Source organism: Dendrobates tinctorius, unplaced genomic scaffold (assembly GCF_039654945.1).
Source record: "Dendrobates tinctorius isolate UK_male_01 unplaced genomic scaffold, ASM3965494v1 ptg000043l, whole genome shotgun sequence".
NCBI classification, from domain to species: Eukaryota; Metazoa; Chordata; class Amphibia; order Anura; family Dendrobatidae; genus Dendrobates; species Dendrobates tinctorius.
The window spans coordinates 6,783,987-6,810,955 of NW_027361711.1; the positions used below are offsets into that span (position 1 = coordinate 6,783,987).

Genomic DNA, 26,969 nt, shown 5'->3' on the forward strand with positions numbered 1-26,969 from the left:
TAAGCAACAGAGCATAAAGGGTGTCCCCCTGTATTGTCATTTTCCCTTTTGTGTGTTTAGTGCAGTGGTGGGATTAGTTTCTGCACCGACCTATTCCCTAGTGAGGGTTTAGGTGCAGGGCGAGTCAGGGTTTGAGGTACGCGTGCGTTGCCCGGTGCGGAACCGGCATAGGAACGTTAGGAGTGCAGGGACTCTGGCTCAGGGGAGTTCAGGAGGTCTCCACTTTCCCGTTACCTATTGCAGGGCCCTCATTGTTAATGTTACCCAGGTTTTACCCTTATTGTATATATACGTGTAATATTGAAATTCGCCAGTTGGAGGCGGCGTATCCAGCTGCACGTTTTATTTAAATTCGCCCCTCTGGAGGCGGTGTATCTAGGGTCACGTGTGTCATCTAAATCCGCCCTGTTGGAGGCGCCGTGTCCAGCCACGCGTGACCGTGACAGTCATTGCTTGCGTTGAGAAACGTGATGTCTCTCCACAGTGTTGGATGTTAATCTCCAGGAGTTCATTCATCCTCATTTTTCAGTCTTCTACTAGGCATTGCTCCTACTGGCCAGTTTCCTACTCCACAATGATAAGGGGCAATAAGCAGCTGTCTGTGGATGGATACCATGTTTTGGCATAGGTGGTCTCCTTCATTGGAGACTGCCCTTCCCGTGGTTGTTCCTTCCCGGGGAAAGACCTGGCTAGTAGGGATGGGCGAGTCTACTCGCTAGGACTCGTTACTCGGCGAATAGTAAGGGACTCGCTGGACTCGTTACTCGGCGAGTCTCCCAGTGATTACTCGCACAGTAACAGTCCAATGCAAGTCAATGGCAATCCTAGTTTTGTCAGAGTTTTTTTTTCTCACTCGCTAGACTCGCTATATCACATCGCTGTCAACAGCGAGTCTGAGAGAGTCTACGATTCCGAGTCCTGTATACTGGATTCGGGACTCGCTTATACAGAATCTGTTATGTTCCTACAAGTTTCCAAGACAGCCTATGTCAACACACAGCGATAGTGAGCGAGTCTGAGCGAGTCTACGAATCCCGAGTCCTGTATACTGGATTCGGGACTCGCTTATACAGAATCTGTTATGTTCCTACAAGTTTCCAAGACAGCCTATGTCAACACACAGCGATTGTGAGCGAGTCTGAGCGAGTCTACGAATCCCGAGTCCTGTATACTGGATTCAGGACTCGCAAATATAGAATCTGTTATGTTCCTACAAAGCTTCCGAGACAGCCTAGCGTGTTAGGTCAGAAAACTTTTTTAGATGGACAAGCATGTTAGCCAATCATATTCAGTAATGTTGGTTGTGGCAGGACTATGATTGGCTTCTGTCCATCGTGATGCCTATGTCATGTATGAGAGGCGAGGCTGTATATAAGCCTTTTCCACCGCCATTTCCTCTACATTCCTGAGAGATCTGAGATAGAGCAGGGTGAGGTAGATGCTTGAGCAGATCATAGGGATTGTCAGTTAGTGTAGGGAAACTTCAAGATTCCTTATATTAAACCCAAACAGCTCTTCCGAGAGCTACCAGGACAGAGGAGTACTGTGTAGACTGTAGGCAGGCAGGCAGGGAGGATCAAGCCTTACAGTGCAGTGCACAGTGCAGGGACTAGTGTGCAGCTTCACTGCTAGGTGTCAGCACACACACTTACCCCGCCAGCAAGTGACGCCTACAGCACCACCTAACTCCATCTCGGTGACTGTGCATTTGTCAACAATGTCACAAAAACCACAATTTCCCAAAAAAGAGGTTGCAAAGGGACGAGGTCGTGGCCGTAGCAGTGCAGGGAACATCACTTGAGCGATCTCCCTCCAGGCTGTAGTCCGCTGGATGTTATGCCCATAGGCAGGGTCAGTGGGGAGCCAAAGCAGGGGCCGAGCATCCACCAGATCAATCAACTGCAGCGTGTTGACAGTGACACGGGCCATGATTGCTCTGTATTGCTCTGTGTGTGTGTGCGTATGTCAACTCGACTCGGATTATTTCCTGTTTGCTCAAAGCATGGTGTGTGCTAGAGAAAATCGCTTCCCTCGCCTCATTGGCGCTAAATAAGACAAACAAATGCGAGTTTGGACTCGGACACAGCAGCAACAAACTGTTGCGAGTGGGGTTTACAAATCGCCAATGCAAGCGCTTTCCGAGACACATCTGCGATTTGTAAATCGCACATTACTCGCTAAGACTCGCTTCCCCATTCATTAACATTGGACTCGCTAGACTCGCAACGAGTAGCGAGTCCCGGGCTCGGACTCGCTAGAGTCAAGCGATTCCGAGTAATTTAGGACTCGCCCATCACTACTGGCTAGTCATTGCTTGCGTTGAGAAACATGTGATGGTGTCTCCGCGGCTTGTGTTTTGCATATGTTTACATATTTCCCATAAGGGATGGGGGCTTTGCTCTAGAATCACTGCGCTGAGAAACATGTGATGGTGTCTCCGCAGTGTTGGATGTTGATCTCCATGAGTTCATTCATCCTCATTTTTCACATGTCGCGTTTGGAAAGCCTCTAATGTGCCTAAACTGTGGAAACTCCCTACAAGTGACCCCACTTTGGAAACTAGACCCCCAACGGAACTTATCTAGATGTGTGGTGAGCACTTTGAACCTCCAAGTGCTTCACAGAAGTTTATAACGCCCGGGCGTGAAAATAAAAAAATCATTTTTTTTCCACAAAAATATTTTTGCTCCCAATTTTTTATTTTCCTAAGGGTAACAGGAGAAATTGGACCCAAAAGTTGTTTTGCATTTTGTTCTGAGTAGGCTGATACCCCATATGTGGGGGTAAAACACTGTTTGGGCGCACGGCAGAGCTTGGAAGGGAAGGAGCACCATTTGACTTTTTCAACGCAGAATTGGCTGGAATTGAGATCAGACGCCATGTTGCATTTGGAGAGCCCCTGATGTGCCCAAACAGTGGAAACCCCCAATTCTAACTGCAACCCGAACCCCAACACACCCCTAACCCTAATCTCAGCCCTATCTCTAGCCCTAACCCTAATGGGAAAATGGAAATAAATACATTTTTTTTTTTAACTTTATTTTTCCCTAACTAAGGGGGTGATAACGGGGGGTTTGATTTACTATTTATGGCGGTTTTTATGCTTGGCGGCTGTCACACGCTAAAAGACGCTTTTTATTGTAAAAATAGTTTATGCATCACCACATATTGAGATATAATTTTTCTTTATTTTGACCCACCAAGTCATGTGAGGTCTTATTTTTTGCGGGACGAGTTGACGTTTTTATTGGTACCATTTTCGGGCACGTAACATTTTTTTTAATCAATTTTTATCCCTATTTTTGGGTCGCAGAATGAACAAAAACCAGCGTTTCATGAATTTCTTTTAGGGGGGTGCGTTTACACCGTTCCGCGTGCGGTAAAATTGATAAAGCGGTTTTATTCTTCGGGTCAGTACGGTTACAGCGATACGTCATTTAGGTCGATTTTTTTATGTTTTGGCGCTTTTATGCAATGAAAACAATTTTATATAAAAAATAATTATTTTTGCATCGCTTTATTCTGCGAGCTATCTTTTTTATTTTTTCGCTGATGACGCTGTGTGGCGGCTCGTTTTTTGCGGGAGAAGATGACGTCTCCTGTAATAAAATAAAAACCAAACCATATCCATCGCCAGTCCATCGTTCTGTCCCACGCCATAATCCATGTCTGGGGATAAAGTTTTCAACCTGGACGGTGCCAAGATGCAACCGTTCAGGCTGAGAACCACTCAGGATTGAGCTGCTGCGAGCGCATCAGTGGTGACGACATCGAGGTTACTGCCGGTCGCTGAGGCTGCGTTCCCAGCTGGGCCCCTGAACTATAGTGACCTCAGTGAGATACCCGCTAGCACTGTGAGAAAGCAAGGTGCAGGGCCGAGCACACAGTTCACCGCAGTTCAGGTTAAGAAATTTCTCCTGCTGCACCGAGGCTTTTGTCTCACTCCCCTTTTTCATCATCCCCCCCTTCTCCACAGCCCCTCTTCTCCACAGTCACTCATCACCCCCCCTTCTCCACACAGCCCTTCATCTTCCCCCCTTCTTCACACTGCCCGTCATCTTCCCCCCCTTCTCCACAGTCACTCATCTTCCCCCCTTCTCCACACTGTTCCTCATCATAATCTTCCCTATGCACCCCCCCTCAAGTTACCTTAACCCTTTCCAAAATACATCCTCAGTGTCCTAGGTCCTCATCCCCATCTGTACAAGGGACCATAGTGCAGCCCCTCAGTCCTCCCTTCACAAGGCTCCATGATGAAGTTCCTCATTTCAGTCCTCAGCACAATCGTAAACTCAGCCGGCGTCTACCACTTCCGTCACCCACCCGACACACACCCCGCACAGCCCAGCCCACACGGCCCAGGGCATACAATCGAGCGCTGACGTCATCGCTCCACGCGACTGTGTGAGTGTGCGCAGTATCGGAGCTCGGTTGCTCAGGTCTGGTTCCGGGAGTTGGTGACAGCGTCTGGCTGTGTTACACGTGACTTGGTGGCAGGGACTGGCGAAGGTGGCTGAGGGATGCTGCCCGTCCTGCCATGGTGCTCAACTCCGTGCTGAAACTCCTGCAGAGACAGACCTATACCTGCCTGTCCCACAGGTATGGCCTCTACCTCTGCTTTGGGGGCATGGTGCTGATGATCGTCTCGGCTCTGCAGTTTGGAGAGGTGGGTAACCCTTTCCTTGACACCTGCCAGCTGTTTGTATGTATGTGTAAATATATATCTGCACATACATACATTACGGTGGGCCAAACCTACTTCTGCCTCACCCTGTCTGTGTATATATATGTCTTTCGTCTGCAAACTTGCAGTGTGTGTGTATATATATATATATGTCCATACAGTATGTTGCTGCTCACAATGTGTGTATATATATATATATATATATGAGGCCATACAGTATGTTGCTGCTCACAATGTGTATGTGTATATATATTATATATGAGTCCATACAGTATGTTGCTGCTCACAATGTGTGTGTGTGTGTATATATATATATATATATATATATATGAGTCCATACAGTATGTTGCTGCTCACAATGTGTGTGTGTATATATATTATATATGAGTCCATACAGTATGTTGCTGCTCACAATGTGTATATATATATATATATATATATATATATATATGAGTCCATACAGTATGTTGCTGCTCACAATGTGTATATATATATATATATATATATATATATATATATATATATATGAGTCCATACAGTATGTTGCTGCTCACAATGTGTGTGTGTATATATAATATTTTGGGTGCACATGTGAGCAGCTCCTGCTGTATGAACTCATTTCTTGCAGTCTGTCTCCTCCTTCCCCCCGATGACACTTGCTGTTGACCTTCGCCCCATTGTGGTCCCGGAATATTGTGCTTCTTCGCTCAGGATGATTACCGACCACCAGTAGACGGTTTTCTCTGCACTTGTGTAGGGCTGACCCCATGTTAGCGTTTCTGATATAATGTTCTGCCATATGGAGCAGTGCGAGATAATGATTTCTGGCCGGTTCTCACGGGAAAGTGGTCCTTATTATTTCCTGTTTAGTGGGAAATTCTTCAGAAGCGGCCGATTTATTAGCGTTATCCTCAGTGTCATAGAAGCTGGATAGTGTAGTGTATTCTGTATGTGGCGATCTGTAGTCTGTGCTCATGGGGAGCATCATTGCGTCAGTATATATCCATCCTGGCACACAATGAATTCACATTTCAATTCTTCACGTACTGTGCTGTAATGGGCTATCTGTTTCATTTTTATGGAAGCACACAGACACATTATACCCAATGGTCCTTTTTTTTTTTCTGCAGACATATTGTCAGCAAAAAAAAAAATATGTAGGCAAGTCTGAATTTGGTCTCATTTGCAAATCAAACCTTGAATGGGTTTGTGGTGTTAATGGACAATGCACAGATGCAAACAGACACGATGTGTCTGCACACTGTGACTAATGAATACATGAACTCCAGTGGTTTTGTAAATGTTAAGAATGTAAAGGTACTTAGCTTTTTTTGATCAAAGAGTGCAGAAGCCGTCCCACCACATCAAGTTGTGCCTGAATTTGGGTGGACCCTATGACTGTTTTACGTCTCATAGTGCCAAACCAGGTCCCATCTGAAGGGGGAGTGAAAGAAATCCAGGCATAGCTCGCAATTAAAGGGAATCTGTCACCCCATTTTTTGGCCTATGAGCTGTGGCCACCACCATCAGGGGCTTATCTATCTACAGCATTCTGTAATGCTGTAGATAAGACCCCAATGTAACCTGAAAGATAAGAAAAATGAGTTATATTATACTCACCCGGGGGTCCGGTCCGGTCCGATCCGATGGGTGTCGCGGTCCGGCGCTTCCATCTTCTAGAGATGACGTCCTCCTTCTTACTTCTGCCGCAGCTCCGGCGCAGGTGTACTTTATCTGCAATGTTGAGGGCAGAGTAAAGTACTGCAGTGCGCAGGCGCCAGACCTCTCTGACCTTTCCCAGCGCCTGCGCACTGCAGTACTATACTCTGCCCTCAACAGGGCTGATAAAGTACGCCTGCACAGGAGCCGCAGCAGAAGTAAGAAGGAGGACGTCATCTCTAGAAGATGGGAGGCGCTGAACTGGACCGCGACACCCACCGCAACCGACCCCTGGGTGAGTATAATCTAAGCCGTATTTCTTATCTTTCAGGTTACATCGGGGGCTTATCTACAGCATTACAGAATAGATAAGCACCTTATGGCGGTGGCCGCTGCTCATAGGCCGAAAATGGGGTGACAGATTCCCTTTAAAGCCTTGCAAGGGAAAGATGGGTGGATAGGATGCTGTCTGTTTGCAACATGGACATATATAATGCTCATTGCATTTGTGCACTTAGCTGAACATATAAGCCTGGAAAAGGGAATACTTTACCATAAGCCCTTATTCACCAGACAGGGGTTAATAGATTGTCCTTTTGGCCTCTGTTTCATCTGTTTTTGTCTTTCTACTGTTTCTTTTCCTATATAGGAAAATGCAACAAATTGCTTTGTCCTGTATAGAGAGCCCTCGTTAGAAAAGATATAACATGTGGTGTACTTCCTTTTTTTCCCCCACAACATCCATGTAGGCTATGGCCGGGGTCACACTTGCGTGTGCAATGCAAGAAACTCTCATGAATAGCCAGCACTCGGGACAGGAGTGTGCGGCTGTATGTATTTCTGTGCAGCTGAGCGTTCCGGTCCGAACCGCCGGCGGCAGTGTCGGGTATTGAGGCGAGAGACTCGTGCGAGTTTATCGCATTGCACATGCTAGTGTGACCCGGCCTGTAGGCACTGTCCGACATATATGCTGGGCCATGGCCGCAAACTCCGTGTGCATTATCTGTACACAGTGAGACAAATGTTTCTGCTTTTCTGCTTTTTTTCACTTGTTTTGGAAGATTTTTTTTTTTTTAAGAGGCTGTCCCTTGAAAAAAAATTCCATCATCAAGGGAGATTTTCATGTAAACGTCCAACCTTATTTAAATCATGTTAAAATCCACATGGAGCCAGTGTGTATGGTCTATACGACATGTTTGGGACAGTTTCAGTCCTTACTTGTGAATGAAACATGTTGGCTAGACTATACACACTGGCGCTATGTGGATTTTTATATGCATAAATTTGGCTGATTTTATGAAAAGCTCATTGGATGCTGGATTATCTGTTTATTTCAGTTTGTCATCTTTATCTCAGGTCTTCCATGCATGGGAGGAACTCTGCTGTCAAATTTTTTCCAGGCCTTTGGCACCCAATAATCAGTGGCACCTCCCATCTTCTAATGGTGATGTCCTCTGCTGCAGGCCATACACATAATAGAAAACTTGTATGGACCACCGATATTGATGAGATTAATTAACAAAGATGTGCAGGAAGTCATAATGACTGTCCGCCATTGGCAGATGTTAGGGGATAGAGGTGTGTTAGGGTATGTTTCCGCGTTCAGTATTGTCAGCGCTTTGAAGGCAGCAGATCCCCGCTCTGTCCAAAGTGCTGCCGGCTTTTGTACGCACAGTGATTCCGCATGTGTTCATTGAACCATGCTGAATCACCGCTTCCTTTACATAGGACGGTGCTATTTATCTTGCGGAGACTGACCGTCTCTGCAAGATAAATAGACATGCTGTGGTCTATAAAGTCGCACCGCATGTCCGGTTACGCAGATCTGCCACCTGCGTCTTTGAACGCATAGTGGAGATGGGATTTAATAAAATCCCATCCACTATGCCGTAACATCTGGCCGCTGCGGATTGGACGCTGCGGCCGTACACAGCGTCCAGTCTGCAGCAAATACTGAGCATGGAAGCATACCCATTGGTTTCAACATGCCCAGTTTTTTGTTCACTCTATTGAGTTATAAACCAGTATTCTCATCTACATGTATAAGTAAGTGGGTAGGCCAGCAGTTTACGCTTTCTTTAACAGTTGATCACCTGTGATTACATCAGATCAAATTCAGGTTTTTCTGCAGTTTAACCCCTTAACGACTGCCGATACGCCTTTTAATGGCGGCAGTTAAGGGTACTTATTCCTCAGGGCCACTTTTTAATGGCACTGAGAAATAAGGTTATAGCGCCCCCCAGCATTGGAAAATCTCCGGGGTCTCGGCTACCAGGGGTAGCCGAGACCCCGGAGAACATGATTCGGGTCGGTTTTTTTCTGCTCCAGTGTTGCGATCACCTTTATTCATTGAAAAATGGTGACCGCAAAAAAAAAAAGTAATTTTTCTCATTTATTTCTTTCCCCTCTAATATGATCTAGCACATCAGAAAAGAGAGAAATTAAATTGGGTCCCCCCCCCGGCCCTTGGATTCTTCTTCCGGGAAAAAAATGGTGGGCGCGTGTGCAGTGCTCCCGCCGAGATCTGCCGGCCGGCATCCAGCAACAATAAATTTCTTATATTGGTTCATTTTGATCACTGTGATAGACCCTATCACAGTGATCAAAATAAAAAATATAGTAAATCAAACCTTCCTTTACCCCCTTAGCTAGGTAAAAAGTATAAAATATAAAAATATTTTTTTCCATTTTTCCGTTGGGGTTATAGCTAGGGTGTGGGGGTTATGGTTGGGGTTATACATAGGGTTAGGGTTGGGCTAGGGTTAGGTTTATGGTTGGGGTTGTGGTGTTGGGGTTATGGTTAGGGATGTGTTGGAGTAAGGGTTGAGGTTAGGGCTGTGTTAGAATTGGACTTAGAATTGGGGGTTTCCACTGTTTAGGTACATCAGGGGGTCTCCAAACGCGACATAGTGGCCATCATTGATTTCAGCCAATTTTGTGTTCGAAAAGTCAAATGGTGCTCCCCCCCCCCCTTTTCTAAGCCCTGCCATGCCCCCAAATAGTGGCTTTCCCCCATATATACGGGGTATCTATGTACTCAGGAGAAATTGCACAACAAATTTTGTGTTTCATTTTCTCCTGATACCCTTATGAAAATAATAAAGTTTGGTTCCAAAGTAAATTTTTCCTTCCACATTTCTTTAGTTCTCGTGAAGCACCTGAAGGGTTAATAAACTTCTTGAATATGGTTTTGCGTACCTTGAGGAGTGCAGTTTTTAGAATGTTGTCACTTTTGGATATTTTCTGCCATATTGACCCCCCAAACTTATGGGTTCTGTCTGTGATGGGAGACAGAGAGTTTGACAGCAGGTGTCATGTGGCAGTCTGCCCATCAGAGGTCACTGGAGAGCGCCGATGGCAGTGATTTTGTAACTGTCATTTGAGTGTTACATAACTGCCAGAGGTCAAGGAACCTCTGATTGGGCAGAGGTGACTGTCAGGTGACAGAGGGTGGGGCTACCTGGTCTGTCTGAATAAATACTGAGGTAAGCTTCCAGAAGCTTCAGTCAGCCAGGGGAGCTCACAGGTTAGGAGAGTCTGTCACACAAAGGAAACCCCTCAGAGACTTTGGACAGTGGAAACGGTCACGGGGGTGACCCTATAGGACATTGGTCACAGGCAGAGACGGCCTGTGAGGACCTGGATTATTGGTGGACTTTGTAAGGTGAAACGCCGTGGTGGATTGGCCTAGGGCAGCCATGGCGGATAGAGCCACGAAGTACGCCTGATGGAGAAAGTGTACAAGTGAAGGTACCGGGGCCTGTCTGCAGGAGGATAACAGTGTGAAACATCTGTCGTGTTTTGTTCTGGTCGTCGTGAGGGCGGCCAATAAAAGCAAACCTGTTGAATACAATTCCTGCCTCTGTCTCGTGCCTATCGACGTCAAGAAGCGGGTCACCCCCCATTCCTGTGAGTACAGCACACCTCCGCCGCCTACCAGCCACACCACCTAAATACCACAGCACGCTACCCTCCGCCCCAGCCTGCCACCCGGACCTCTACACTTACTTCAAATGTGAGGTGGCCCCTAAAAAAATGGCTTTGTAAATTTTGTTAGAAAAATGAGAAATTGCTGGTCAACTTTTAGCCCTTATAATGTCCTAACAAAAAAATTTGTTTCCAAAATTGTGAAGATGTAAAGTAGACATGTGGGAAATGTTATTTATTAACTATTTTGTGTGATATGACTCTGATTTAAGGGCACAAAAATTAAAAGTTTTAAAATTGAAAAATTTTCAATTTTTTTGCCAAATTTCCATTTTTTTCATAAAAAGAATTTTTACCTCTAACATGAAGTACAATATGTCACGAAAAAACATTCTTAGAATCGGTGGGATTTGTTGAAGCGTTCCAGAGCTATAACCTCATAAAGTGACAATGGTCAGAATTGTAAAAATTGGTTTGGTCATAAGTACAAAATTGGCTCTGTCACTAAGGGGTTAAAAATTTTAACCAAAGTTGTAATTTCTAAAAATGCAGGATGTAGTGTTGAAAGGTCAGAAGTAGTATATAGTGGTGTAGCAACTTTGGGGCCACAAACACAGCATACCTCACAAATTTTTCCATCTAAATGGCGGGAACACTGACCATAAAAAAGTCAATGGGGTGACATTGTATGAAGCATCAGCTCAGTGTTGTGGCTTCCATCATGAACTGAAGCCACCACTAAAATGTGCCACCTGAGGAAGACAGATGACTCTATTGAAACGCCTTGTGGACTATGCATTAATAAAAAGAAGCTTTTAAATCCACCATCTCCCTGCTCTGCGCTCCTTTTGACCGGGTTATTATCCAGAATTGCAATTACCCTCCTCTCTAAAGGCACCCGGCTGGAGCTGCATTGTTCCGCTAACTACGCACGGCTGGCGCTCCCTTTTGACCGTCATACTACTATCTGAATTTTGATGATTATGGCTTACAGCTAATGAAAACCCAAAAGTCATTATCTCAGTATATTAGAATACTTTATAACACCAGCTTGAAAAGATTATTTTACAATCCGAAATGTTGGCCTACTGAAATGTATGTTCAGTAAATGCACTCAATACTTGGTTGGGGCTCCTTTTGCATCAATTGCTGCATCAATGCGGCATGACATGGAGGCGATCAGCCTGTGGCACTGCTGAGGTGTTATGGAAGCCCAGGTTGCTTTGATAGCAGCCTTCAGCTTTTGTCTGCATTGTTGGGTCTGGTGTCTCTCATCTTCCTCTTGACAACACCCTATGGGGTTAAGGTCAGGCAAGTTTTCTGGCCAATGAAGCACAATGATACTGTTGTTTTGAAACCAGGTGTTGGTACTTTTGGCAGTGTGGACAGGTGTTAAGTTCTGCTGTAGAATGAAATTTCCATCTCCAAAAAGCTTGTCGGCAGAGGGAAGCATGAAATGCTCTAAAATTTCCTGGTAGATGGCTGTGCTGACTTTGGTCTTGATAAAACACAGTGGATCTACACCAGGAGATGACATGGCTCCCCAGACCATCACTGATTGTGGAAACTTCACACTAGACCTCAAGCAGCTTAGATTGTGTGTCTCCACTCTTCATACAGACTCTGGGACCTTGATTTCCAATTGAAATGCAAAATTTACTTTCATCTGAAAACAACACCTTGGACCACTGACAACAGTCCACTTCTTTTTCTCCTTGGCCAAGGTTATCCCAGTTGCTTGATCTCCTTTTTCTACCACATTTTTTCCTTCCACTCAACTTTTCATTAATATTCTTGGATACAGCACTCTGTTAACATCCAGCTTCTTTAGCAATGACCTTTTGTGGCTTATCTTCCTTGTGGAGTGTGTCAATGACTGCCTTTTGGACATCTGTCAAGTCAGCAGTCTTCCCCATGATTGTGGAGCCTACTGAATTAGACTAAGGAACCTTTTGAAACGCTTAGGAAGCCTTTGCAGGTTTTTTTTGTTAATTAGTTTAAGTTACTGAGATAATGACTTTTGGGTTTTCATCGTAAGCCATAATCATCAACATTAACAGAAATAAACACTTAGAATAGATCACTCTGTTTGTAATGAGTCTATAGAGTATTAGTTTCACTTTTTGTATTGAAGAACTGAAATACATGAACTTTTGATGATATTCTAATTTTGTGAGAAGCGCCTGTACAGTTGTGGCCAAAAGTATTGACACCCCTGCAATTCTGTCAGATAATACTCAGTTTCTTCATGAAAATGATGGCAAACACAAATTCTTTGTTATTATTATCTTCATTTAATTTGTCTTAAATGAAAAAACACAAAAAGAATTGTCCTAAAGCCAAATTGGATATAATTCCACACCAAACATTAAAAAGAGGGTGGACAAAAGTATTGGCACTGTCCAAAAAATCATGTGATGCTTCTCTAATTTGTGTAATTAACAGCACCTGTAACTTACCTGTGGCACCTAACAGGTGTTGGCAATAACTAAATCACACTTGCAGCCAGTTGACATGGATTAAAGTTGACTCAACCTCTGTCCTGTGTCCTTGTGTGTACCACATTGAGCATGGAGAAAAGAAAGAAGACCAAAGAACTGTCTGAGGACTTGAGAAACCAAATTGTGAGGAAGCATGAGCAATCTCAAGGCTACAAGTCCATCTCCAAAGACCTGAATGTTCCTGTGTCTACTGTGCGCAGTGTCATCAAGAAGTTTAAAGCCCATGGCACTGTGGCTAACCTCCCTAGATGTGGACGGAAAAGAAAAATTGACAAGAGATTTCAACACAAGATTGTGCGGATGTTGGATAAAGAACCTCGACTAACATCCAAACAAGTTCAAGCTGCCCTGCAGTCCGAGGGTACAACAGTGTCAACCCGTACTATCCGTTGGCGTCTGAATGAAAAGGGACTGTATGGTAGGAGACCCAGGAAGACCCCACTTCTTACCCCGAGACATAAAAAAGCCAGGCTGGAGTTTGCCAAAACTTACCTGAAAAAGCCTAAAACATTTTGGAAGAATGTTCTCTGGTCAGATGAGACAAAAGTAGAGCTTTTTGGGCAAAGGCATCAACATAGAGTTTACAGGAGAAAAAAAAGGCATTCAAAGAAAAGAACACAGTCCCTACAGTCAAACGTGGTGGAGGTTCCCTGATGTTTTGGGGTTGCTTTGCTGCCTCTGGCACTGGACTGCTTGACCGTGTGCATGGCATTATGAAGTCTGAAGACTACCAACAAATTTTGCAGCATAATGTAGGGCCCAGTGTGAGAAAGCTGGGTCTCCCTCAGAGGTCATGGGTCTTCCAGCAGGACAATGACCCAAAACACACTTCAAAAAGCACTAGAAAATGGTTTGAGAGAAAGCACTGGAGACTTCTAAGGTGGCCAGCAATGAGTCCAGACCTGAATCCCATAGAACACCTGTGGAGAGAATGGCAGTTTGGAGAAGGCACCCTTCAAATATCAGGGACCTGGAGCAGTTTGCCAAAGAAGAATGGTCTAAAATTCCAGTAGAGCATTGTAAGAAACTCCTTGATGGTTACCGTAAGCGGTTAGTCGCAGTTATTTTGGCTAAAGGTTATGCAACCAAGTATTAGGCTGAGGGTGCCAATACTTTTGTCTGGCCCATTTTTGGAGTTTTGTGTGAAATGATCAATGTTTTGCTTTTTGCTTCATTCTCTTTTGTGTTTTTTCATTTTAGACAAATTAAATGAAGATAATAATACCAAAGAATTTGTGATTGCAATCATTTTCAGGAAGAAACTGAGTATTATCTGACAGAATTGCAGGGGTGTCAATACTTTTGGCCACAACTGTATATCCCCTACACTAGTGCTTGGGGTGTTTTTGGACTATAAGATAACTGGTGTTTGTTAGAAATGCTGCATGCGCCATCCAGAAGCCACATCAGTATTCCATGTCCATCGGACGGTAGACCTGAGAACCACTTCTTACCTGCTGGAATGACCAGCACTTCTTCTGATTTGCAGGCCTGATGTCATCATTGTGGAGTGCCTAATGCGTGTTGTTGTACTGGGCTTACTAATAAGAAGAGGTACTGTGAATACTGGAAGGCAGGTCTTCTGTCCAGCGGTCAGTGATTACTTTTGTGCCCACTGGATCGCGGTCCTGCAAATCGATTCACTCATCTCTCGCTTGTATATATTCTCTAAGGTGACCCTCCGTTTTGTAATTAGGAAGCTTACAACTTATTGCTTCTATTGTGTGGGGGTTTAATGTCTGGGCAGTTTTATCAAGCAACCGCTCTCTTTTTATCTTTCTTGACATTGTCAGATGGCCATATAAATAATCTGTTTATCAGTTTCAAGCAGACATGTGATTTGTCAGTATGTATATGAAATCTATCAGAAGTGTTAAAGGAAAATATAATTTTTTTTTAACCCCTTAATGACCACCAATACGTCTTTTTAACTGACCTGAGATATGAGACTAGCATTCCCATACAGGTGACAATCCAGCAGCTGTCGGCTGTACACTACAGCTGACAACTTGCTGCATCAGCCTCGATCAGTGTTGGCACTGACCATATCTGTTTATCTCCTTAGATGCTGCTGTCAATAATGACTACTTCATATAAATGGTTAAAAGAGTGTGGGGGCTATCATACCTCTTTATCCCCATTGGCATCCTGAGAACATGATTGTGTGGTCCTGATGTTTGCCATGGCAGTTCACGACTAGTGATGAGCGAAATTGTTCTGAAAACGATCGCCAAACATAAATTCGGCATGAATATGGCACATTCGGATTTGTGATCGGACACCCGAGCAAAATGTTATAAAATCGGTAACATTCGGTAAAAGTGTTTGGTACGTGTTTGATGAGGGGATGGGGTTTTCAGAGCCGGTGTTTTTGTAAGCACAGCAGTCATTTATATATTTTTTCCTAACTTTATGTATGCACGTTGCGGCCAGCCAATCAGGGCACAGGAAACGCCCACAATGTCCTGACACTACGGTTTGTGTCATTGGCTGCTGAAATCACATGTCCCTCTCCATATAAATAGCGGACATCTTGTTTTAGCGCCATTTTGACACTCTAACAGCGCAGAGAGGCTGCTCCTGATGCTGAAACTGTTAACAGCAAGATTTTATCTAGTTAGTTAGGCGGTTGTATAACAGTCAGATAGTGTAGCTACATAGTCTCCAGTCTGGCTGTAAATTTACGTTATGGAATTTTTTTTTTTTTGGGGCCATTTCTGAGGTTCTCAGACAAAGCCAGCAGAGCACATGTCCTACAAGTGGTCTAAGGGCTGATAGCCAGAAACGCGTAGGAATGTGACTCTGTTTTTATCTATTTGTGGATATATCTACATGTTTTTATGATGGTGTGAAGTAAAGAAGAATTGTTTTTTTATTATTCAGCTGTGTGATCCAACAACTTTTTTTGTCCTACAAGTGTGTTGTGCACTGCTTCTATTGTGCTCCATGCACGAGTATAGCATTCTAAATGTGGAAAAGCCTGCTGTATCCCACACTGTAGCTAGTTAGATAGGAGGTTTGATATCAGTCAGATACTGTAGGTAGCTTGTGTCCAGTGTGGCTGTGAAATTTACGTTCCAGCATTTTTTTTTGCTATTTTTGACGTTACTGAGGTCCACAGACCAATCCAGGAGGCCACGTGTTGTGCGCTGCTTCTATTGTGATCCATGCATGAGTATAGCATTCTAATTCACATGTAGCTAGTGAAAAGATATTAAACAGCCTGCTGTATCCCACCTTGTCATTTAGTGCTGTGGTGAAATAAAACTGTCTGCAGACCTAAGGCACATAAAGTTATAATTTTTTCTGTTGCTAAATGTGAAGCAGCCTGCTGTATCCCACATTGTCATGTTGTGGCGGTAATATGAACCTGTGTGCAGACCTAAGGCACATAAAAGAAAATTATAATTTTTCAGTTGCAAAAAGTTAGACAACCCACCGTATCACATTTTGTCATTTGTTTGTGTTGAAATTAAGCCGTAGAGGCCTGATCCAGAGGCCACAAAAATTCTTTTGTTATTAACGTCTTATAGTAAGGGACCTGACTTCAAAAATAGTTTGTAGCATCTAATTTGTTACAGAGGCCTGATCCATAGGCCACAAAAAAATTGTTATTAACGGCATACAGTAAGTGACCTAACTTTAAGATTGTTTGCAGCATAACTTCTTTGTCATACAGGCCTCATCCACACTCAGATAATTCTTTTTTCTGTGACTAGGCTACTTTTGCACTTACTGCATTTTTTGCGGCCCGTTCTAGAGGGCCGTATCGCCGTTTTTGTCGGCCGTATGGGCCGCCGCAATAACGAGCCGCAAAAAAAGCTTGCGGATCGCCGTTTTTTATTTTTACAATACTATGGAAATAGTATTGGGGGAAAAAAAACGACGTTCCGCAAAACCGGAAGTGATGGTGCATTTAAAAACAAACTTCCGTTTGTTTTTGCAGCCCCATTGTTTTTCAATGGGGGCAGTGTCCGTAAGCCGTATAAAAGATCGAGCAAGCTCGATTTTTTTATTACGGCCGCAAATACAGCCCCCATGGCCGTATGGTAGATGGCGCACCATGGAATTTTTGCGGGCTGATTTTGCGGCCCCATAGGAATCTATTGGGGCAGCAAAATCAGCCCACAAAAACACGGTAAGTGTAAAAGCAACCTAACATGGTGCAGCATGCCATATTTCAACTTTGAATTTACTGTCCCTGAAATTCAGCTGTTTGCAGACAGAGCTGTAGAGTTAGAGTGGGAGTCCATTTTGGTGGAGTCTGTGTCATGTAAATTGAGGAGCCGGAGGTTTGGCTTACCGACTTCACAGCTCTGGCAGGGCTGATTCGGAGTCGGAACCAATTTTGTTGGAGTCGGTGTCATGGAAATTGAGGAGTTGGCAGTTTGGCTCACCTACTCCACAGCCCTGTGTGCAGAGGTGGTGCAGAGTTTAAAATCTAATTTTTTGTTGCTAAGGGCCCCGTCACACATAGCGACTCACCAGTGATCCAGACAATGATATGCACTTGTCAGGATCGCTGGTGTGTCGCTACATGATCGCTGGTGAGCTGCGGTGCTTATAAACCCGCTGTTTACCTTGGTTACCACAGCGCTGGTATCTATTTGATCAATGGCTTTCTCAGCTGAACCTGCATCCAGGGAAGGCCGTGTCCAATAATGGTGCGAACCTGGTGGCGGCCCTACAGCGAGGCAAGCTCACACGTGCCTTGCATGGCTCACATCCTCAACCTAGTTATACAGCGTTTTCTCAGCCACTATTCTCTTGGGTGAGCTGCTCCAGAAAGTAGGTAAGCTGTGTGCGCATTTCCACCATTCGCACCCCTGTGCTCATCGACTTGCATTGATACAGAGGTCTTTGTCCATGCCAGTTAACAGGTTGATATGCGATGTGCCGACACGGTGGAATTCTACTCTGCACATGTTGCAGTGACTGTGGCAATAGCAACGAGCCCTGACGCAGTATGTCATGTCGTATAGCCTGGCCCGAGGCAGTACGGAGGTGGCACATACCACGTTTACAGAGTGGGCACAGATTAAGGACCTCTGCACCCTTCTGCACAGTTTCAAAATGGCTGCTAAGATGGTTAGCGCTGACGCCGTCATCAGCATCACTATTCCGGTAATCTATATGCTGGAGTAGACTTTGAATAGCCTGTGGGAGGAGATGGTGGTCCTAGGAGAAGAGGAGGAAGCAGAGGAGGCTGCGGAAAGGATAACATTATCTCAAAGTTCCAAACTGTCGTCACACAGGCGGATGACAAGGGAGGGTGGATTACTGCGATCGAGGGGGGCTGTTGATAACAGACAAACTGTTATCGAAGGTGCCAGATCAGAGGAGCAAATGGAGGAGGAAGAGGTTATGGGTGAGCAACTGTCGAATGAAGAGGATAATCCTCCCTTCTCTGTTGTTCGTGGTTGGCGGGAGGGGATGGAGGAAACGAGCCTCATTGTTACCCAGCCACCCACACAGCATGGGCTTGGACCTCATGGTAGAGACGAACAGTGCCTTCTTGCTGCACTATCTGCAACATGATCCCCGTATAGTTAGTTAGGAATAATGTTGACTACTGGGTTGACACTCTATTAGATCCGCGTTATAATTCCAAATTTTTACAGATGATTCCCATCCTAGAAAGGGACTCGCAAATGCTGGAGTATCGAAACACTCTTTTATATAACCTTAACCCCTTTACGCCCGAGGGTGGTTTGAACGTTAATGACCGGGCCAATTTTTTACAATTCTGACCACTGTCCCTTTATGAGGTAATAACTCTGGAATGCTTCCATGGATCCTGGTGATTCTGTTTTCTCATGACATATTGTACTTCATGTTAGTGGTAAAATTTGATTGATATAACTTCGTTTATTTGTGAAAAAAAATGGAAATTTGGTGACAATTTTGAAAATTTAGCAATTTTCCAACTTTGAATTTTTATGCTCTTAAATCACAGAGATATGGCACACAAAAAACTTAATAAGTATCATTTCCCACATGTTTACTTTACATCAGCACAATTTGGGAACCAATTTTTTTTTGTTAGGAAGTTATAAGGGTTAAAAGTTGACCAGCGATTTCTCATTTTTGCAACACCATTTTATTTTTAGGGACCACATTACATTTGAAGTCACTTTGAGGGGTCAATATGATAGAAAATACCCAAAAGTGACACCATTCTAAAAACTGCACCCCTCAAGGTGCTCAAAACCACATTCAAGAAATGTATTAACCCTTCAGGTGTTTCACAGGAATTTTTGGAATGTTTAAAAAAATGAACATTTAACTTTTTTCACAAAAAATTTACATCAGATCCAATTTGTTTTATTTTACCAAGGGTAACAGGAGAAATGGGACCATAAAAGTTGTACAATTTGTCCTGAGTATGCTGATACTCCATATATGCAGGTAAACCACTGTCCCACTGAACTGTGTCAGTTCGTATTTCTTCTGTTTTCTTACTATTGCACCAACAGTTGTCTCCCTCTCACCCAGTGTCTTACTTATTGTTTTGTAGCCCATTCCAGCTTTGTGCAGGTCTATGATCTTGTCCTGACATCCTTAGAAAACTCTTTGGTCTTGCCCATGTTGTAGAGGTTAGAGTCTGACTGATTAATTGAATTTGTGGACAGGAGTCTTTTATAAAGGTGACAATGTAAGACAGCTATCTTTAATGCAGGTAACGAGTTGACTTAGGAGCGTCTAACTGTTCTGTAGGAGCCAGAACTCATAATGGTTGGTAGGGGATCAAAGACTTATTTCTCATTGCAAAATACAAATAAATTTATATAATTTATACAATGTGATTTTCTGGATTTTATTTTTGATGTTCTATAGCTCAAAAATTAACATACCCCGAAAATTATAGACTGTTCATGTCTTTATCAGTAGGCAGATTTAAAAAATCAGCAAGGGATTGAAAACTTATTTCCCCCACTGTATGTAATGAGCTGTTAAGATCTATAGGCCAGACAGTGATCTCCCTGAGAATCTTATGCAAGAAAAAAGTAGTATGAAGGCACCAATTCACAATGGCTTATACAATTGTTCAATAAACATGGCAACTTTTTAGATCATAATCGGTGGGTGCAAATGCTAAGTTTCAGGTGAATATTGCAAAAAAGAAAGATGAAAAGCAGAACTCTCACCGGATCTTCATGGTTAAAAGTCCTTTATTCTGAAAGCTATAATCATTCATTGCATGGACTGCGGCATACAAGATAGGGGAGATGGTATTCTGAGAGCTATAACTTATTTATTTTTCTGCTGATGGAGCTCTATGACGGCTTGTTTTTTGCAGAACAAGATGTAGTTTTTAGCGGTACCATGTTTATTTATATCTGTCTTTTTGATCGCATGTTATTCCAATTTTTGTTCGGTGGTATGATAAAACATTTGTTTTTTGCCTTTTTTATGGTGTTTCCTACAGGGGTTAACGAGTGGGACAGTTTAATAGGTCAGGTTGTTGCGGATGTGGCGATACCAAATATGTGTACTTTTATTGTTGAGATTTTTTCAAATATTTATTTAGTGATAGAATATCCAAAGGCAGAGGGGCTGTCAGCTCTATGCTGGCTTCCGGAATTCACTAAATAAATATTTGAATGAAAATAAAATCTAAACAATAAAGTACACATATTTGGTATTGCCACGTCCGCAACAACCCGACATCATATCGCCGAACAAAAAGTGGAATAACATGCTGTTTTTTGTTCATTTTGCCTCACAAAAATCGGAATAGAAAGTGATCAAAAAATTTCATGTACCCAAAAATGGTACCATTAAAAACATCAACTCGTCCCGCAAAAATCAAGACCTCACATGACTCTGTGCGCCAAAATATGTAAAAGTTATAGGTCTCAAAATGTGATGGTGCAAAAACTATTTTTACAATAAAAAGCGTCTTTGTGTGTGACAGCAGCCAAACATAAAACCTGCTATAAAGCATTTTTCACACGTCCTGATATTTCCGGCACATGAGAGGTCAGTGTCCGTGTGTGTAATACTTTGCGGCACACGTGTGGCATGCGTTTGTCGCATCAGTACCACATGGACGGGTGCCAGGGAAGAAGCATTACGGTAAGCGCTGTTTCCCGGCGTTGGGTGCTGAACATGGCTCTCCTCATTCTTCCCTGCTCTGTTGGCGAGTTACATTTAAGTAATAGAGACAGCAGACGGCGGCTGATGGGACTATTACTCATATCAACTTACTCCTGCTACTGCTAATAACAGTGACAGCATGAGTGGCAGATGGGAGTATTCATAAGTCGCTCCTGCGCTGTAAATAAATCATTTTTAAAAAATGGCGTGGGTTCCCCTGTTTTTTCTATAACCAGCCAGGCAAAACTCACAGCTGGCGACTGCAACTCTCAGCTGTCAGCTTCAGTAAGGCTGGTGATTATCAAGAATAGAACCCAGTGACCGGATGTAACCTCTGTGACGTCACCCCCGGTTACTGACGCTGCGTTCCCAGCCGGGCTGAACTGCGGTGACTTCGGTGAGATCTGTGCTAAAACCATGAACGCTCACTGTGCTAGCGGGGATCTCACCTGATCTCATCGCAGCTCAGCCCGGCTGGGAACACATCTAGATAAGTTCCTTGGGGGGGTCTAGCTTCCAAAACGGTGTCATTGGTGGGCAATTTCCACTGTTTAGGCACATCAGGGGCTCTCCATACACGACATGGCGTCCGATCTCCATTTCAGCCAATTTTGCGTTGAAAAAGTCAAGCGGCGCTCCTTCCCTTCCGAGCTCTGCCATGCGCCCAAACAATGGTTTACCCTCACATATGGGGTATCCGCATACTCAGGACAAAATGCACAAAAACTTTTGGGGTCCAATTTCTCCTGTTACCCTTGGTAAAATAAAAAAAATTTGGATCTGAAGTAAATTTTTTGTGAAAAAAAAAGTTCGAAAAATTCCTGTGAAGCACCTGAAGGGTTAATAAACTTCTTGAATGTGGTTTTGGGCACCGTCAAGGGTGAAGTTTTTAAAATGGTGTCACTTTTGGGTGTTTTCTATTTTATAGACCCCTCAAAGTGGCTTCAAATGTGATGTGGTCCCTAAAAAAAAATGGTGTTGCAAAAATGAGAAATCGCTGTTTAACTTTCAACCCTTATAACTTCCTAACAAAAAAAAATTGGGCTGATGTAAAGTAGACATGTGAGAAATGTTACTTATTGAGTATTTTATGTGACATACAGTGCCTTGCGAAAGTATTCGGCTCCCTGGAACTTTTCAGCCTTTTCCCACATATTGTGCTTCAAACATATTGATACCAAATGTAAATTTTTGGTGAAGAATCAACAAGTGGGACACAATTGTGAAGTTGAAAGAAATGTATTGGTTATTTTAAATTTTTGTTTATTTTCCAAAACTGAAAAGTGGGGCATGCAATATTATTTGGCCCCTTTAACTTTATACTTTGTCGAGCCACTTTTTGCTGTGATTACAGCTGCAAGTCGCTTGGAGTATGTCGCTATCAGTTTTGTACATCGAGAGACTGAAATTCTTTCCCATTTTTCCTTGGCAAACAGCTCAATCTCAGTGAGGTTTGATGGAGATCGTTTGTGAACAGCAGTTTTCAGCTCTTTCCACAGATTCTCGATTGGATTCAAGTCTGGACTTTGACTTGGCCATTCTAACACCTGGATATGTTTATTTGTGAACCATTCCATTGTAGATTTTGCTTTATGTTTGGGATCATTAGAATCATAGAATCGTAGAGTTGGAAGGGACCTCCTGGGCCATCTGGTCCAACCCCCTGCTCAAAGCAGGATTCGCTAAATCATCCCAGACAGATGTCTGTCCAGCCTCTGTTTGAAGACTTCTATTGTAGGAGAACTCACCACCTCTCATGGCAGCCTGTTCCACTCATTGATCACTCTAACTGTCAAAAAGTTTTTTCTAATGTCTAATCTGTGTCTCCTCCCATTCAGTTTCATCCCATTGCTTCTAGTCTTTCTTTGTGCAAATGAGAATAAAGATGATCCTTCTACAATGTGACAGCCCTTGAGATATTTGTAGACAGCTATTAAGTCTCCTCTCAGTCTTCTCTTCTGCAAGCTAAACATTCCTAAATCCTGCAACCTTTCCTCATAAGACAGGGTTTGCAGACCGGTCACCATTCTGGTCGCTCTTTTCTGAACTTGCTCCAGTTTGTTGATGTCTTTTTTTAAAATGTGGTGCCCAAAACTGGACACAGTATTCCAGATGAGGTCTGACCAAAGAGGAGTAGAGGGCAATAATGACTTCACGTGATCTAGACTGTGTGCTTCTGTTAATACATCCTAGAATTGCATTTGCCTTTTTTGCTGCTGTATCACACTGTTGACTCATATTCAGTCTTTGATCTATTAGTATACCCAAGTCTTTTTCACATGTGCTGTTGCTCAGCGCTATTACTCCCATTCTGTATATGCTTTTTTCATTTTTATTGCCCAGATGTAGTACTTTGCATTTTTCCCTGTTAAAAACCATTCTGTTAGTTGCTGCCCACTGCTCCAGTTTATTTATATCTTTTTGACTCCTCTCTCTCTTTTCTCTAGTATTAGCTATCACTCCTAGCTTTGTGTCATCAGCAAATTTAATCAGTTTACCCTCAATTCCTTCATCTAAATCGTTGTTAAAGATGTTGAACAATACAGGGCCCAGGACAGAGCCCTGTGGTACCCCACTTGAGACATTCTTCCAACTGGATGTGCAGCCATTTACGACCACTCCTTGGGTCCGATCATTAAGCCAGTTATGAATCCATCTAACAGTTGCCTTGTCCATTCCATACTTAGCCATTTATTCAATAAGGATTGTGTGAGATACTTTGTCAAATGCTTTGCTGAAGTCAAGATATACTATATCTACAGCATTTCCCTGATCCACCCAATCAGTGATTCTGTCATAGAAGGAAATTAAGTTAGTCTGACATGATTTATTAGTTATAAACCCATGCTGACTCTGTTTAATCACTTCATTCTTATCCAGGTACTTGCATACATGTTGTTTAATAATTTGTTCAAAGATATTTCCTGGCATAGAAGTCAGACTCACCGGCCTATAGTTGCCTGGGTCCACCTTCTTCCCCTTTTTTGAAGATAGGAACAACATTTGCTCTTCTCCAGTCTTCTGGGACTTCTCCTATTCTCCAAGAATTTTCAAAGATTGTGGAGAGGGGTTAAAAAATTTCTTCTGCTATCTCCTTCAGTACTCTGGGGTGTAATTCATCTGGACCTGGAGACTTTAATTCATTTAGGTTAGCTAAGTGTTTCCTCACTATCTTTCTGTTTGTAGATATCCTGGATTCTTCTATTCCCTTAATAGGACAGTGAAGAACAGTTGATGTTACATTTCCTTTCTGAGAGAAAACGGATGCAAAATAGGAATTTAATAGTTTGTCCTTCTCAACATCCTGTCTTACCATTTCATCATTTTCATCCTGTGAAAATCCTATAGCATCTTTGACTTTTCTTTTACTTTTGACATATCCCCAAAATCCTTTATTATTGCTTTTGACGTCTCTTGCAAGCCTCAATTCATTGTCAGCTTTAGTTAATCTGATTTGTGCCCTGCAAGTTCTGCAGACAGCATTATATTCTTCTTTAGATATGCCTCCCTCTTTCCATTTTATAAACATTTTTCTTCCTTTTTAGCAATGTGCTTAAGTTCTGTGTTCATCCACCCTGGTTTCCTTAAATGCTTCCTATTCTTCCCTCTTTTCGGAATTGTTAACAATTGTTAACATTGTCTTGTTGGAAGACAAATCTCCGTCCCAGTCTCAGGTCTATTGCAGACTCCAACAGGTTTTCTTCAAGAATGGTCCTGTATTTGGCTCCATCCATCTTCCCATCAATTTTAACCATCTTCCCTGTCCCTGCTGAAGAAAAGCAGGCCCAAGCCATGATGCTGCCACCACCATTTTCGACAGTGGGGATGGTGTGTTCAGGGTGATGAGCTGTGTTGCCTTTAGTCCAAACATATCGTTTGGCATTGTTGCCAAAAAGTTCGATTTTGGTTTCATCTGTCCAGAGCACCTTCTTCCACATGTTTAGTGTGTCTCCCAGGTGGCTTGCTGCAAACTTTAAACAACAGTTTTTATGGATATCTTTGAGAAATGGATTTCTTCTTGCCACTCTTTCATAAAGGCCAGATTTGTGCAGTGTACGACTGATTGTTGTCCTATGGACAGACTGTCCTACCTCAGCTGTAGAGCTCTCTAGTTCATCCAGAGTGATCATGGGCCTCTTGGCTGCATCTCTGATCTCTGATCTGTCTTCTCCTTGTTTGAGATGAAAGTTTAGAGGGACGGCCGGGTCTTGGTAGATTTGCAGTGGTATGATACTCCTTCCATTTTAATATAATTGCTTGCACAGTGCTCCTTGGGATGTTTAAATTTTTGGAAATAATTTTCCAAATCCGGCTTTAAACTTCTCCACAACAGTATCACGGACCTGCCTGTTGTGTTCCTTGGTCTTCATGATGCTCTTTGTGCTTCAAACAGAACCCTGAGACTATCCCAGAGCAGGTGCATTTATACAGAGACTTGATTACACACAGGTGGATTATATTTATCGTCATTAGTCATTTAGGACTACATTGGATCATTCAGAGATCCACAATGAACTTCTGGAGTGAGTTTGCTGCACTGAAAGTAAAGGGGCCTAATAATATTGCACGCCCCACTTTTCAGTTTTTGAATTTCCACAAAAATTTAAAATAACCAATAAATTTTGTTCAACTTCACAATTGTGTCCCACTTGTTGATTCTTCAACAAAAATTTACATTTGGTATCTTTATGTTTGAAGCATGATATGTGGGAAAGGTTAATAAGTTCCAGGGAGCCAAATACTTAAGGCACTGTATCTCTGTGATTTTAGGCTATGAAAATTCAAAGTTGGAAAATTGCGAAATTTTGAAAATTTTTGCAAAATTTCCATTTTTTTTCACAAATAAACGCAAGACATATCAAAGAAATTTTACCACTATCATGAAGTACAATATGTCATGAGAAAACATTCTCAGAAAATCATCAGGATTCATGGAAGTGTTCCAGAGTTATTACCTCATAAAGGGACAGTGGTCAGAATTCTAAAAATTGTCCCAGTCATTAACATGCAAACCACCCTCGGGGGTAAAGGGATTAAATGAAAGGGGGCATTACCAGTGTGAGACATGTAGTTCAGGAGAGCGGACTGTCAGTCATTACATGTCTTACACTGGTAACCTTCCCTTTCATTTAGAAAACGCCCTGGAGGCAGATTCTCATTACGATATATATGTCCGGCCGATAGATCTTAACTCATTTGCATAAAGAAAAAGTGAAATGTGGGATAAGTAATTGTATTGTAAATGTCCAGGCATCATTTTATTCACCTTTCTATAACCTGCATGCCCATAAAGACTGCTTTTAAAGGAAATCTGTCACCAGGTTTTTGCTATCTTTTCTGACTAATATAGAAAAAAGAATTTTATGTGTACAATAAATAAAACCACCACACCATTAAAAATGTGGGGGAATCTGGAAAATATAACAATAACACAAGGAAGGATGACTGATGTGCATAATATGAACTCAAAAAAACAAATTATTAACAATATGATAATAAGTAATTAACCATGTGGTCCAATATATAACCTAAATTACATCTGATATAAATACATAAGGAAATGAAAAAAGGTCTATTGTGTGTATACAGCCTAGATCATGAAAAAGTGCTTGTGCAACAAATTAATTAATTATGTATCACCTAATCAAGTGCTGGTTGGGGGGGGGGGGACACACGTCATTCCATGCTCCCATTGGCACATCCGTGAGCTTATAGGGAAATCAGGGGTCTGCCCTCGGCAGTTCCATGGATTCCTGTGCGGTGGACTCTAGGAAAAAATCCTCAGCTTAATATTTGATTGCACACACTTTGGGATAAATACAGTTGTGGTCAAAAGTATTGACACCCCTGCAATTCTATTCAGATAATACTCAATTTTTTCCTGAAAATGATTGCAAACACAAATTCTTTGGTATTATCTTCATTTAATTTGTCTTAAATGAAAAAACACAAAAAGAATTGTCCTAAAGCCAAATTGGATATAATTCCACACCAAACATAAAAAAGAGGGTGGACAAAAGTATTGGCACTGTTCGAAAAATCATGTGATGCTTCTCTAATTTGTGTAATTAACAGCACCTTTAACTTACCTGTGGCAC

The 26,969-nt window shown here is 42.7% G+C and overlaps 1 protein-coding gene across 3 annotated transcripts in view; it reads left to right on the forward strand.

Moving 5' to 3' along the window:
• Nucleotides 1–4,355: 4,355 nt before the first annotated feature.
• The window catches only part of GNPTAB (N-acetylglucosamine-1-phosphate transferase subunits alpha and beta), a 169,180-nt gene continuing 146,566 nt past the window's right edge, over nt 4,356–26,969 (forward strand). The window contains exon 1 of one of the 3 annotated variants that reach the window (XM_073575175.1): nt 4,356–4,666. In XM_073575175.1, the coding sequence (XP_073431276.1) occupies nt 4,538–4,666 (129 nt within the window). In that variant the 5' untranslated portion in view covers nt 4,356–4,537. The remainder of the gene's footprint in view (nt 4,667–26,969) is intronic. The other 2 variants (XM_073575174.1, XM_073575176.1) reach the window with 2 other exon arrangements.